The sequence below is a fragment of the Balearica regulorum genome, chromosome 21, assembly GCF_011004875.1.
Source record: "Balearica regulorum gibbericeps isolate bBalReg1 chromosome 21, bBalReg1.pri, whole genome shotgun sequence".
Taxonomy (NCBI): Eukaryota; Metazoa; Chordata; class Aves; order Gruiformes; family Gruidae; genus Balearica; species Balearica regulorum.
In genome coordinates this window covers 514,761-528,419 of record NC_046204.1, presented here as the reverse complement: position 1 = coordinate 528,419, position 13,659 = coordinate 514,761, and the positions used below count along the sequence as shown (strand labels likewise).

Genomic DNA, 13,659 nt, shown 5'->3' with positions numbered 1-13,659 from the left:
CGTCTACACATGCGCGGCGAGGCCCCGCCCCAGATGAGCCGTGAGGCGAGGCGGGCGGCGGTGGGTGCGGGATGTCGCGGTGAGTGCTCGGCCCGGCCCGGCCCGGCCCGGCTCGGCTCGGCTCGGCTCGGCTGAGCTCAGCTCAGCTCAGCTCACTCTGGTCCGGTCCGGTCCGGTCCGCCGCGTCTGAGGGAGCCGCGCGGGATAGGCGGGCTTGGCCCTGTTCCCTGCGGCGGCCGGCGCCCTGAGGCGTCTCTCCCGTCGCGGTCGCTCTGTGCCCGCGCACTCGTCCTGGCCGGGAAGGGCCCGAGTGGCGGCTGTGACAGCAGCCGCCGGGCCGGGCCCCGGGCCGGGCGGTCGGGGTCTCTGTATGCTCCGTCCCTAGGTAAGAGAGAGAGGGAGAGCGGCCGCGGGCGGCCACACGCGGCGCCTCTGTCGTCCTACGGGCACTGCTGGGCCGGGCTGCTCTGTACGAGGCAGCGGCCGTGGGGGTTACGCGCAGACTGCGGCCGGTGCTCCAGAGCTGCCCGGAGAGGGGTGTCTGTTAAGCATGCTATTTCTGGAAACAGTATTCGCGTGCGTTGCCCTGAGGCATCTTGCCTGGCACAAGAAGCGGCTCATTTCCACACCATTTTGTGCCCCAAGTGCCTTTATTTTGTGAGTAGCTCCTGGCTCTTGTGAGGCTGACTTGCACAGGGTGCGTGAGAAATGCTACAGCCTGTTAGAGTGCAATATCGTGAGGTCAGATCTTCTGACTTGCACAGAATATGAAGGTGAGCGAAATACTACCTCAGCAGTGTTAAACCCACTGGCACAGTACAGCTATCAGGGAGCAAAGTGTGGTTAGACCTTGTTCTCGTTTGTCACCAGTGTCAATCTGGAGCAGTTCAGGACCGCAGCACTCCTTTGGAGCAGAGACCGTTGCCGACGAGTGTTGGGTGCGTGCCCTCTGGAGAGCAGACAGTCGTGATGGTGGGTTAACCACGAGAGGGCACTCACCGAGTCTTGCCTATAGCGACATGGAAGGAAATGCCCCAAAAGTGTGGGGAGCGGGCAGAAGTTTTAGTGGAAGGGCTTCCCAGTCTACTTTAACCTGTGCCTCCTTATAAAGCGTGCTGGCGGACAGACTGGGTGTTTGTTGGTGCTGTCACTCGATAAGGTGGCCAGGAAGAAAGATAAGGCCTTTCCTGCTCGTGGTTGGCTGTTCCCCAGTGGCTGTATCTGATGCTGGCATAGGGGCTGCTGCAGTGATGGGGTACTGCTGGCCTCAAAGAGGAGCTTTTGAAAGACCTCTCGTTAACACCAGTACAGCCTAGTGTGATGCTGAAACTGTGTTTTCCCATTTCAAAGCTCAGCTAATCTGTTTTGGATTTTATCTTCACATAACTTTTGTTTGAAAACAGGAACGTTTAAATATTTAGTAAGTTTTTTTCTGATCCAAGGGTAGTTAAAAAAGAAGTATTGATTGTGTTACAGAAGTTCCTCTGCGCTCGTAGTCAGTGCTTGGAACAAGAGGTCCACAAAGGCTCACTTTCTGAGAAACCACATAGAAATGAATCTGTTTTACAGGGAATCACCTGGCAGCATGCTTTTCCTGAATTAACCCACCTGGCAGACCTTTTTTTTTTTTTCCCCCACGTGGTTTAGGAGTCATTGAGTCTGTGCAAAAATGCAAAGACGACTCAAGTTCTGAGGATGAGTTGCTGTGGCAACACTATTTCCCACGGATTTTGGTCATGTCATAATTGTGCTCTTTTTCTAACGTGGTTTGGGAGTCGTGTCATCCTCGAGGATGTTAGTGGCAGACTTACTGGGAATCCTTCCCCTTACTGGATTGATCTAACACTTTCCTAAAAGACCCAGCTGCTTGGTGCCAGCTCTGGCCGCTGTTCCGCATGCATCACAGATGATTCAGGGGAATTTTTTGGGAACGGTCCACAGATGTCACATCTTGGCAGGGAAATATAGGAAGAGAGAAATAAGACTTTAGGGAGCTAAATATGAACTGTGCTTTCTAAGCATGTAGAGATAGCTCTTCAAAATCCTAAATTATAACAGAGGAAGTATAACATCTATGGGGAAAAAAAAAAAGAGAGAAGTACTTGTTTGTGCTTTACTGACTTGCCCAGGTTTGGTTCAGGGTCAGTGCTCCTCTTGCCCGCATCACTACTCATAGGTTCCTCATGCTGCATGAGAAAGCACACGGTGCTGTGTGGCATGCGATTTTTGCGATGAGAGAAGCAGACCCCAGGAATCAGATCCTGGCTTTGGCCAGGTTTCTGCTGCAGTCTGTGTAGCCTGCTCCTTTTGCAAACTGTGAGTAGCTTTACTAGCATCCTGATACAGCTCTGGCGTTTTCCAGAGGGCAGGATCTACCAGTACCTCTCCTACTCACATGTAATTGGTTGGGTTCCTTCTTAGAGTGGTCCATGGAAATATAAGAAACTCTCATTGTTATTTGTTTGTTTTGCTAAGTTTTAATGTCCTAGATTTTTTTATGGACAGAAAAGAAACTACGTGCTCTGTTTAAAAGACATTGCGACTGCACCCAGAAATGGAGTTGAGCATAATGATCCTGAACATCACCATTCTTCGCTTAAGGTACTGAGGTCGTAAACTCAGGTTCGGTGGTGTTCTGGGTAAGCAGCGGAATGTGCTGGAAGGGGTTTCCAGGAGGGCTCGGCAGTCTATCTCAACGTGTTGGAAGGGCGTGTCTGAAGCACTGGCATTTCTGAGCTTGGACACCGGTGAAAAAGGGGGCAGCAAACTGAACACCCCTGTCTGGAAAACTGGATTTGGAGCTAAAAGTTATTATTGTAAGCTAGGGGAAAAATCTGTGCTTGTGAGTCTCTGTGACGCTAGTGACTCCCCTACAAGGTGCAGAGGTGTCCCGGAATCAATTAGCTTCTGCTTTAGAGCCAATGATACGAGCGATTCCTTCCATCTACTGAATCTTTCACCTAAGCTAGTGGGCTGGGTGGGGAACTGTCTTCCCTAGGCTGTTAAGAGTGGCGAGGGCCTGTGAGGAGGCCTTGTTTAGCAGATTTTCTTAGTAACTGGAATCATGTAGTCATCGCTGGAAAATTGCCCCCGCACAAAGTGTTTTTGCTAATATTAACTTTAGTTCCATCTCAGCTCAGTGGAGGGAAAAACTAGAAAGTGCCATAAATTCAGCCGAGCTTGTCAAAGCTGTCAAATTACCACCTGACAAAGCTCCTACCTCCTAACAATTACAGCCATCAGCCAGAGAGGAAATGTATGCCGATGGGGCTTTCCAGCGACAGCGCCAGGGTTCAACATTGTTAGACTTTTAATGTAGTGTCATCTGGGGGCTCTTTGGCTTCAGTGGAGGATGAAGCCCTGAGCACAGTCAGTTATTTAAAAAAAAAAAAAAATAAAAAAATCCAAGTATGTAGACTGGCATGCTATCCCTCTCTTATCAGCCAGGTTAATGCTGACTACTAAATTTTAGTAAAGGTCGTCTTTGGTCCCATTTGTTAGTCTTAGGAGCCCATAGAGATAATGTCTTTTCACGTATGAAAGATGCTATTGATTTTCTGTTACTGTTGTCCTGAAATGTGCACGGCGTGTCTATGGAGCAGTGACAATCCTCCATCACTAGCTTTATGGGAAAAGAATGGTTATTGAATCTCTCCCCATAAAATATAATCTCTTTCTCTCTTCCAGAATTTGCCAGCCCCTGTGGGAGTCCCTCATGTTATCTTTTTGAGAAAATTGATTTTTTTTGTCTCTGCTTTGTACACTTGTGTTTAGTCTTAATTTGGCTCATGTGATATGAAACAAAGACTTCCCTAACATTAAGCGTGCTCAGTGTTGTATTGCTTCTTTTTCGTATAGATGAACGCTTTCAGAAGACTTTAAAATAAAGATATTTGCTTGGCACAGGTCTCTTTTGTTGCTGGGAATTTTTTTACTCTGGGTGAGTCATTGCCCTGCTCTTTCTTTCCAGGCAGGTCTGAGATACTGACAGCTTTTCAGCTGTTTACAGGTAAATTCGGGGTAAGTTTCTAGAGTCAACACAGGCTGATTGATTTCAGATGAATGATGCTGTGGCAGGGAATGCAACTGGCAGCACCATCTGCTCGAGGAGCAACGGTCTTTGAACTTGAACAGTGGCAAAAATACTCTGTCAAATTTGTCCTTTCCTCTGTGTAGCAAATGACTGACTATGGGACTTTTTCCTTTCAGGGAGGAAATGGCAACATGAATTCATAGATGATGAGTAGGATGCCAAAGCCAGAGATGACAGTGCTCTTGAAGAAATGCTGGGTAGAACAAAAAGGTAAAAGGAACAGCTAATTGAGTGCATTTCGGAGCCTGCGGGACTTCATGTGGTACCTTCCCTTGTGAGGCGAATTGCACACCCCCTCAAACCGTAGCTGAGTTTTCTGGCACCCCCCCCCCCTTTTTGCATGAAGTCCCAGTGATGCCTCTGACTCCTGACCTACTCTTTCTATGCTTAGGTCTTCCCCAAAGCTGCCTTGTCCTGCACCTAACCCCCCTGCAAGACTCATACTTTCGAATGTGTCCTTGCATGCACATACTTGCAGGTTCAGCAGCCGTCTCATCCCGACCTGCAGCTCGCACTGCCAAATTAGTCTAGCAATCATACCAGGTTGTCTGCTGCCATGTGTGGTCACAAGAGCAAACAGAGAAATAAGAGATGAACTCAGATGGTTGATTTGCAGCCAGTGCCATTCCCCTGAGGTGACGGTTCAGTGCAGCCATTGCCTGTACTGTCTTCTGACTTAAACCCAGGCAGATACACAGGGTTAAAATGTTTGAAATGCTTTGCAAACAAGTTGCCTCCATGAGGACTAAATTGCTTTTGGCTACTCTGATGCTTTGTGCTGCATTTTGTGTTAATGCTGTAGAGGTGCCCAAAGGAATCACTTCTTATTGGCTCTTTCATTCTGAGAGATTATCTCTGTAACTGAGGTGTGATAGTCCACTTGAGGACTTTGGGAAGTCCGAGGCAGATGTAATCACACCTGCAGAGAGCTGTGCAGTAGAAAGGCCTTCGTTACACCTATCCACGGCAGCGGGAGTGGCGGAAGCAACTGATGAGAAGCAAGGAAACCTTCATTAGTAATGTAGCTCTCCTCAGGTTCTTTTCATGCTTGTTTATGGAAGACTGGCTTTAATCCCCCCAAAGTCAAAAGCAAATGTTCTCCTTGAAAACGTTCCAGGTTTGTAGTAATTATCCGCGTGTTGCCCCCTGCCTCTCGGTTCTTCCTGGTAGCAAGTGTATGGGACAGAAGGGTGTTTCTGTGGCAAGCAGCAGATCCTGACAGTATGAGAAGCAGAATGAGGTGTGAGTGGTTGAGATATAGATAGATATATAAAAATAACAGTTCTGTTCTGCTGGAAGGGTCACCTTCAAAACAACAGTCAGGGAGGAATTTGCTATAGTTTAGGTGTTGGTGCCAGTTGTAATTTTTATGTGCTTAAACAATTTCTAATCAAGGCATGTCTGTCACACAGCATGTTGTGCAGTGCAGGGTTTAGGCTTTTGAACGTCCTGGCACCACAGCCTTTCCTGAAGATCATTAGTGTGGTTTAGGCAGTGTCAGAAATTATTTCTTCAGGCTGATTCGTACTGCTAGGACACCTTCTGAAAGATCCAGCAATTCCATATGTGCATCAGGTGTCTGGGAAGGGAGATGCTGGCTCTCTGTTGGCCTTCAGCACCTCCTTGTTCCCCACTAACGTGTTTCCTACAGCAGCTTAGCTTAAAGCAGCACTTGGTGTCTTTGGATTGTTTCAGCCAAGCGCATGAAGAGCCTGTCATGGGGACAGAGCTCTGCGTTAGGGCATCACTTTCATCTGTCAGAAGCTGTTTTCAGAACACGTAGAACTTGCCAGAAAGCCAACCTTTTACACTTTGAAGATGAGAAACATATAGGAATTATTTACAGATACCATTTTCCACAGACAGCCCTCTGGATTTCATGCGGTGTTGGTGGCTGGAAGCTGGGAACCCGTATTCTCCACCAGATCTTCTCTCTCCAAATCAGCTTCCAGCTTGCCTCCAGTAGAGTAATAGTTCTGTGAGAAGTCAATGACTTCTCCTGCTATGTCAGTGAGAATATTATTTGGGCTCAATTCTACGGTTTAATTTTGCCTCTATTCAGTAAAATACTTTCCCGTTGTTGCCATGATAGGGAGCTGCTCTGGATACTACAGGATGTCCTAAAATCCCTGTTACGTTTAGGCTACATCATGTCACAGGGAAGGAACACCACCAGGTTCAACTCCTTTGGTGAAAAAGCGGTGATTTGTCCTATGTCATTTGGGAAATGTAACTATGTTTGAAATGCCATATAGATATCACATGAAATACAGATTGTTTTTTTTTAAATGGTTGTAGATGCATAAGCTATCAGATATTAGAAATTATATTATTATATATTTTAACTAACACCAGAGTTGAGAATTCAGGCATACTTAAAATAGCAATTAGCAAATTTCTGTTGTCAATCCATATTTTGGGAGATCTGATAGTTTTGTTCATTCTTTTTCTGCATATGCCTGTTAAGGCTGTTGGTGTATTCAGCTGTTTCTATAAACTCGAATGTAAATCTGTTATGCTCTTTGAGTTTCAAAATTCTTCACCATCAATCTGGAAAGCTTTAAGTGTGCTAAAATTGGAGTGCAGTCAGCGTTGGCAAGGAGCTGTGTCCTTACGGTTGTGCTGGTTCCCCAGAGCCAGGGCTTGTAGCCGTTCCCTCTTCCTCCTGCTCGCTGTTCAGGGCCCTGGAGCCCAGCCAGCCCAGCTCAGTGGTGGGTCGCAGCGCCCTGCAAGTCCAACATCACAGCAGACTGGGTGAAATGGGGGGTGAGGAGTATTTCAGTATTTGCTGCAGTTTCAACGAAGAGCACTACGTGCGTGGTTTTTTGCTATTCGTGCTGCTAAATGTTAGCTCGGGGAAGATGCTTAGTGCTATTGCTTTAAGGTGGCTAGTGGCCACTAGCTGTGCTCAGCATTGCCTCTGCCAGCTCCGGCATCTTGGCACGTGCTGTCGACTCAGCAGTGGCTGGAGAGCTCAGATAGGACCAGATTTGGCATCCGCATAATCGCTTCTGCGGACGTTGTGCTTTGGATGTTGCCAGCTCCTCGCTGTGTCTTCTTTCTTCCAGCGCATGGTATTTTAGATGACCCTGAGGATAGACAGTTGTCCACTAGACTAGCTGGTGGTTTTTTTAGTTTTTTCCCCTCAGTCTTGTCAGCATTCAGGTTTTCAGTTGCAGAGGAGCACTGGGAAATACGTATTTGATTTTGCTTGCTGTCCTGCTAAGGCTTTAGCTTGCTGGAGTTGGTGAGAGATGGCAGCAGTGGGAGTTAGTGTGCTGTTAGTCGTTCAGGTGACGTGGTCTGACAGACAAAGCTCTCTAGCTAGTTAAGGAGGATGCCTATCTGAGAGAGTCTTGCATCCAGTCATTGAGGGTTGTGTAGCCTCACGTTACCACTTGATGCAAATTCTTGTACTCGAACGCAGGTGGAGCTTTTCAAAGTGCCTAATACTATGTTCATGTTTAGCCTCTGTCTTGCAAGTATACAGGAAGGTGAATAACTCGTATACTTTGATCTTAAAGTTCGGTATTATTCCTTTTCTGTAAATGGTTTGTCAGACAAAATTTCTTAGTCATTGTATTTGAAGATCTCGCCCTCAATGTCAGAGGCAAGGCAGTTGGAGGAGATGCAGTTACAATTCCTCCATCTTTGAATATTTCATTTGGCATAGAATATTTCATGGACCCAACAATGCATTTTAGTAAGACCATATCAGTGGCTGTTACTGCAGTTGTTGTTACTAGGAGAGCTCCAAGTTTTTCTGGTTTTTGTTTGTGGAGTTTTTTTGGGCTTGTTTTGGTCCCGTCCACCCCCCATGAAATTGTGGACATTTTTGACTAGTACAGATTAGTCCCTCAGATGAGCCATGGACGGCCTTTCACTGCAACTTTGGGTGTTTAAAACATCCAGATATTTGCTTTCAATAAACTTGCTATGAACTGTACAAGCACCTTTTGTGTGGATAAACTTTCAGTATCCCTGCTGAGAACAGAAGTTGAAATTTTGATTTTGCGGAAGTTACGATGAGTATATTATCTGCCACACGATTTGTCTGCTTCCAGCCATACTCTTCTTAAGTAAAAATTTGCCCTTTTTGAATAAAAGCTGGCAACTGACTGGCATAAAATAAGGTATTTTCAGAGACAGACAGTGTAGCTTGTCCCATAGTAGATGGTGGATACCTACCACTAATGCACCACTCACTTTATGGGATTAGTGTCGCTAATGAATCATTTATAATACTTTGGTAAACAAGGGCTTTTGTAGAGTCAGTGCACAAGGAGGAAAATACTAAGAAGTCCCCATCGTGATCTGGGATATTTTTCTTTGAGTGCCATCACACTAGTTATTCCTGGTGAAGGATGAAAAGTGTTTTCAGCATTTCTTAATCATAGTTGCCCGTGGAAAACTTATTTTCATTGGAAGTACTGACCTGGCTGTTGTGAGTGAAAATCCCTTGGGAAGAAAAGTTGTCACTGATTGAGGTACAGTGGCTCTAAGTAGTTCAGTAAGCACGAGGTTGTTGTGTGCCTTATTTTCCCGAAGAAGTGAATGCTTTTGGGATTCATTAAACTCTTTTCAGTCTGGACAGCAGTGTAACTTTTTTTTTAATGCATTTTAGGGCTCACACCATGTAACAAGTCCAATATGGTATCTGTGTGACTCCAAGATAAAGACTTGGGGTAAAATTACATATGTTCCTGAAATGAGAGAGACTTGCAGCACTTGTCAGCATGTCGTGGGGCCCAAAGCACTGCCAGTTCAAGCGCAGAGGTGGTGTTCAGCTGTGGTTCCTAGACTCTGCACAAAGGAGACAGCTCTGTCTTTCTCAGTCCATCTCCAAGTCTGTGGTGGTGAAGTGGCTTCTACCTCGTACTTTCGACAGGCTTTCCACTGTGCACACTGTCATTTCCTTCCAAGGAGCTCTTATGTGCCACTGAAACCATCATGGTTTCGTTTAAGCCTCGTGTCGTTCAGGCAAAACATAATTGTTTGGATTGTGATGGGTGCTTGAGGTAGGGATGTAATTTTATCCCCCAGAGTTAACTGTAAGTGCTTAATGCCAAATACACCAGAAGTAAGCGCAGTCCTTAAATTATACTCCTGATCAGCGCTTAAATTCATTGGCAGGCCTCGTGGATCTATTTCTGAAATGCTGTCTTCAGGTCTGTCGTCCAGGTGACTGCCCATTCCATTGATCCCATACTAATTTCTGCAACAAAGATCTGTTTCCTTTTTAAACTTCTAATTAATTTTGATCAATTAGTAATCCTACACAAGGATTAACTTCTAGTTTTAATATTATTATAAAGCTACTTAGGTTTTTTTTAAGCTGGAAGAGGTGTTATCGAAATTGACATTGTGCAACAGTAGGTCACCGGTTTTACTGTTTAATCAGAAATGGAAGTTGAAAGACATCATTCCAAGTCTAAAAGCTAATTCCAAGACTACCAGTTCTCTTACAAGCTACAAAGAAGTAATTTTATGCATAAATCTTTTCTTTAGGAGTGCTTGCTAATTTTGAATGTGTCTCCCACTCTAAGGAGTCAGTGGAAGTTGCTTTAAGCTGCATTTTGTGCTTACTGTAGGTGAGTTGGTAGTACGTATTGAATTGTTGGGCGCTGCTATAGTGTTGCTCGGTGTTGCGTGGCGAGGTCCTTTCAGCACTGTGAAAATGGCAAAATTGTGGTCATTTGGAGCAAATTTTAAAACGTGCATGACGGGCTCTTCAGAGGCATGAGCAGGGATACAGCGAAGGTTGTGGGCTTCATCTAAATATTCACATGAGGTTATGCTGATGTAGGTTTTTGAAAGATATTGTGCATTGTTTCCCTGGCAGAAGTAGCCTTTTAGATAAACATTAAATATGGACTGTCAAAAAAAAAAAAAAAAAAGCGTATCACTTAATGCTGAAAGTGAGGCTTCATAAGGACCTTTTTCAACTTGTAGTTGAATAAAAAGGGTAACCTGTGTAGGAATAGTCTGTCCTTGCCTACAATTCCGCAGGTCTGGCAGAATCACGTTCCTGGTTTTACCTTTGTGCTGTCCCAGGCTGAAATACTTCATATTTAACACTCTGAGTTCTATAAATAATTGACGTGCCTGTCTAACCAACTGAAGATCAGCAGCAAATTGTATTGTTGTTGAATAATAGGGTGGTTCTGCATTCTTTACTCCTTTACATCTTAATTTTCACTCTGCTACTGAGAGCGTAGGAACTGATTTACTCCAGGAAAACAAAGTATTACTGTTCCAGTCCTTCAGGGGAGGAAGTTCAGGGGAAAGTCAGGAACTCGCAAATGAAACTAAGCAAAGACTAGCTGTTTCTGCGTATTTTCTGCATATATGCTTTGTATATATTTCTCATTCCGTGCAACTCTCGTGGGTCACATGGGAAAGAATTGTTTTAGTGGTTAGACAAGGTTTAGGCAAATCTAGAAAAAAAACTCTGCTCTATAGCTAAAACTAATGAGAAGATATTAAACCAATCATTTTTGTTTAGAAGAACTACTGCATATCCTCGATGACAGAGAAGAAAGGTTTTGTGTAATAAGGCATCGGACAGGCACCCAAGGGCTAATTTGAGTAGTTGCACTGCCATTGTACCGCTGGAAGCAAACCACCGATTCTAGTTTGATACTGGAATGATGCTTCCAGTTGCTTTTTCTGTTCATAAATAATGGTGCAAAAAGTAAGGGAAGTTCCTTCTCATTGTGAATTTATAGCGTGGCAGAACCCAATCGTGGTGGAGTCCTTGAGATAATGATTTCCAAAATAAGGCTTTTTAATTGAAAGCATGAGGGCTTTATTGTTTGTTAGTGATGCTTCCACATTGTGCATACACAGACTAAATGACAGGAATGTGTGAATGAAGACTCAGTTTGGTAGCTCCAGGACAGGTTTGTGGGCAAAGGGCAGAGCCTGGGTGGTGCTGTCATCCAAAGTTCCTCGGGAGCAGACTGACTCAGTTAAATTTTACCTTGCCTCTGGCTTCCAGTTCCTGCATCTGTGAGGCTCTGAACACCTTCTGCTTCCGTTACCATCATGAGTTTCTCTTCTTTTGGTTCTCCTTTTGTTCTTCCGTCATCGTCTTCCATTCCTCGTTCTGCTTTCAGTGCCTGAGGCTGACATTTGCATACTGTGGTGACTAAAGTTTGGCTCCTAGATCTGTATTTATTCAGTTAATATAGACAGCAGTCCAATTTCAGAGGAGTTAAGTATCCTGGAAAAGATGTTTGTTTAAAAGTAGGAACAGAAATGTAGGAGCATACCTTTAGGGATCTCAGACTTAAACATACTTTCCTGTTATTATTTGCTTCAACTATTCCTAGAGATCCGATACCAAACTAAACTGAAGATTATGCTATCTTGTACGTGCCAAGGGGAAAATAAGAATCACGGGAAATTTCCTTTTCCTCAAGTAACACTGGTGGCTATATGAGTTTCTGTGCACCCTGTCAGCTGCATTCAATGAGCTGGCGCTGCCGCCTTTGTCAAGCAGTGTTTCCTGGCCAGTCCCGAGCTGGGAGCTGTTCCTCCGCTGCCCAGAGCAGAGCTAGTTGGGTACCAACCTCGTGTGTGGGAGCTCTGCATTACTGACCCACTGTAGGGTTTATGCTTTCTTCTTGCTTCTACGGTAATAAGTGCAGTTTCGCATGCTAGCAGAGGAGAGGGGTTAGGATGTGGGGGGAAAAATGTTCCCAGAGAGCAGCAGCAAGGCTATACAGCTTCTTAGAGGATGACGACAGCTTAAAAAAAATAAAATAAATCTTTCCATGTACCTTATTGAAGACTGCACTAAAATTATAACTGAGGCGCTACCATGGATGACAATCATATTACCTTCTTAAAGTACATAACTTGATTGTCGTCTTACAACACAAAGCAAAGAGAAATGTCCCGAATATACTGTAGGAAATTGTCTTTACTAAATCTAGCCTAGCATTTATGAGCGTTGTATTTATTATTTGATTTTGCCAGAATTACATAAACAGGGGGAAAAATTGTTAATGTAAGTTGACTACCAAAGTAAATCACAGCCTAATTATTCTTTTTTTCTGGCTAAAATTAGAATTTGATATAATGGTCAATAGGCATTTTCTTTAATTTTTGAGACATAATTTCTAATACCTAATCCAAATGAATTGGAGAAAGTTGCTGCAGAATTGAAAAAATAAATTATCTGAATTTTATGGTGACTTACTGGTAAATCCCCTTAGTTGGAAGCTTTAATTTACCTCCTATTTCATTTTTTTTCTCCTCTAACTGGTTTACGGGTGTATATTACAGCAAAATAATTGTTATTTTCTTAGTGCTGCCAGGGTGCTTGGAGCATGAACGGTGCCCCGAAGTGAAGACAGAACCTGGCCTGTTCATGTAGGGAAACAAAGGACTAAGGCCCACAGAGGGAGGAACAGCGGGGCTCGTGGCCGAGGCAGTGTGCTGCAGCACACAGCATGGCAGGCATTCTCCCTGGCGTTGCTGGCTGCGGGAAAATGCTTGAGGTTAGCACCCATGTAAGTCAGTTCCGAAGCTGTTCCGGAATAAACGGGGGTCTAGCATTGCACCTCCCTGGACAGCCACTTGTTTCCCTTCTGGATGCGGTGCTGGTGTAGAGGAAGAAAGCATTTTTGCCCTTGTCCTTACTTAAACAGGAAAGTACTGTGTTTAGTGTTGAGGCTACTGGCTTAAAAATCTAGGAGTCCTTTATGAGGCTTTGCACAGCAAAACCACCTTTCCTCCAGGGTCCATTAAAATGGCTCAGGCTCTGGAGTTGTGCTTTGGTTTAGTCTGGTGTAAATTCTCTATAGCCAACAGAGTTTGACTAGAGGTTATGGGAATGTAGTGTTTGTATTTCTGAGTGAAAGAAATGGGCTCAGAACTGCAGAAGGAATGGGGAGAAGAACATATATGGAAGATGACCGAGTTCAGCCTCCTGCTAGGGCCGGTATACATTTCCATCCATTCTGAGTGTAATCCAGTATCTGTAGTTCCTGGTAACGTATATTCTTCAACTTCCACTTGTGGTTTGGGGCAGGTTATTTGGATGGCAGAGCCCTAAAGAGAGTATGCTGCTCTGGAGAACCTTTCTGAAGAAATGCATGTTTGGGGATATTTACCCGCTTTTGACAAGCTTGGGAACTGGCAGTCATACTTCACAAATGCAGGAAAGTATGGGGAAGTAATGGTGGTTCTGTATGTACACATTGACTTGGTTAAGTCTTGGGTTTATTCCTAGAAGAAACAGCTTCTGCTTCCATTTTGTTTCTATCATTGTGAGGGTTTTTTTTAAGCATCTCTATTCACGCTTTGAAGAGTATTTTTGTAAAAATACTTGGCATTCCTTGCTTCTAAATCATGGAGAAACTTTGTGCAAACAATTCAAAAGAAACGGGGTTCCAACGCTGTCATTATAGCTATTAAAACTGTCTGAATTGTTTTGCTTTTTGATGCTTGCCATAGCAACGGTGGATGTGTAATTTGCTGAATATCCTTAACAGGATATTTGAATGTATTCTTTACCATTTTACTTCTGTGTATAACTAAGCATGCCAAATCATCAC

The 13,659-nt window shown here is 44.4% G+C and overlaps 1 protein-coding gene across 5 annotated transcripts in view; it reads left to right on the top strand.

Moving 5' to 3' along the window:
• The first annotated feature begins 14 nt into the window (after positions 1-14).
• The window catches only part of CAMTA1 (calmodulin binding transcription activator 1), a 298,061-nt gene continuing 284,416 nt past the window's right edge, over positions 15-13,659 (top strand). For all 5 annotated transcript variants that reach the window (XR_012838575.1, XM_075773313.1, XM_075773314.1 and 2 more), the window contains exons 1-2: positions 15-79; positions 4,210-4,303. Coding sequence is in view for 4 of the 5 variants with exons in the window: in XM_075773313.1 (XP_075629428.1) it covers positions 4,237-4,303 (67 nt within the window). In the remaining variant the exon portion in view is untranslated. The remainder of the gene's footprint in view (positions 80-4,209; positions 4,304-13,659) is intronic.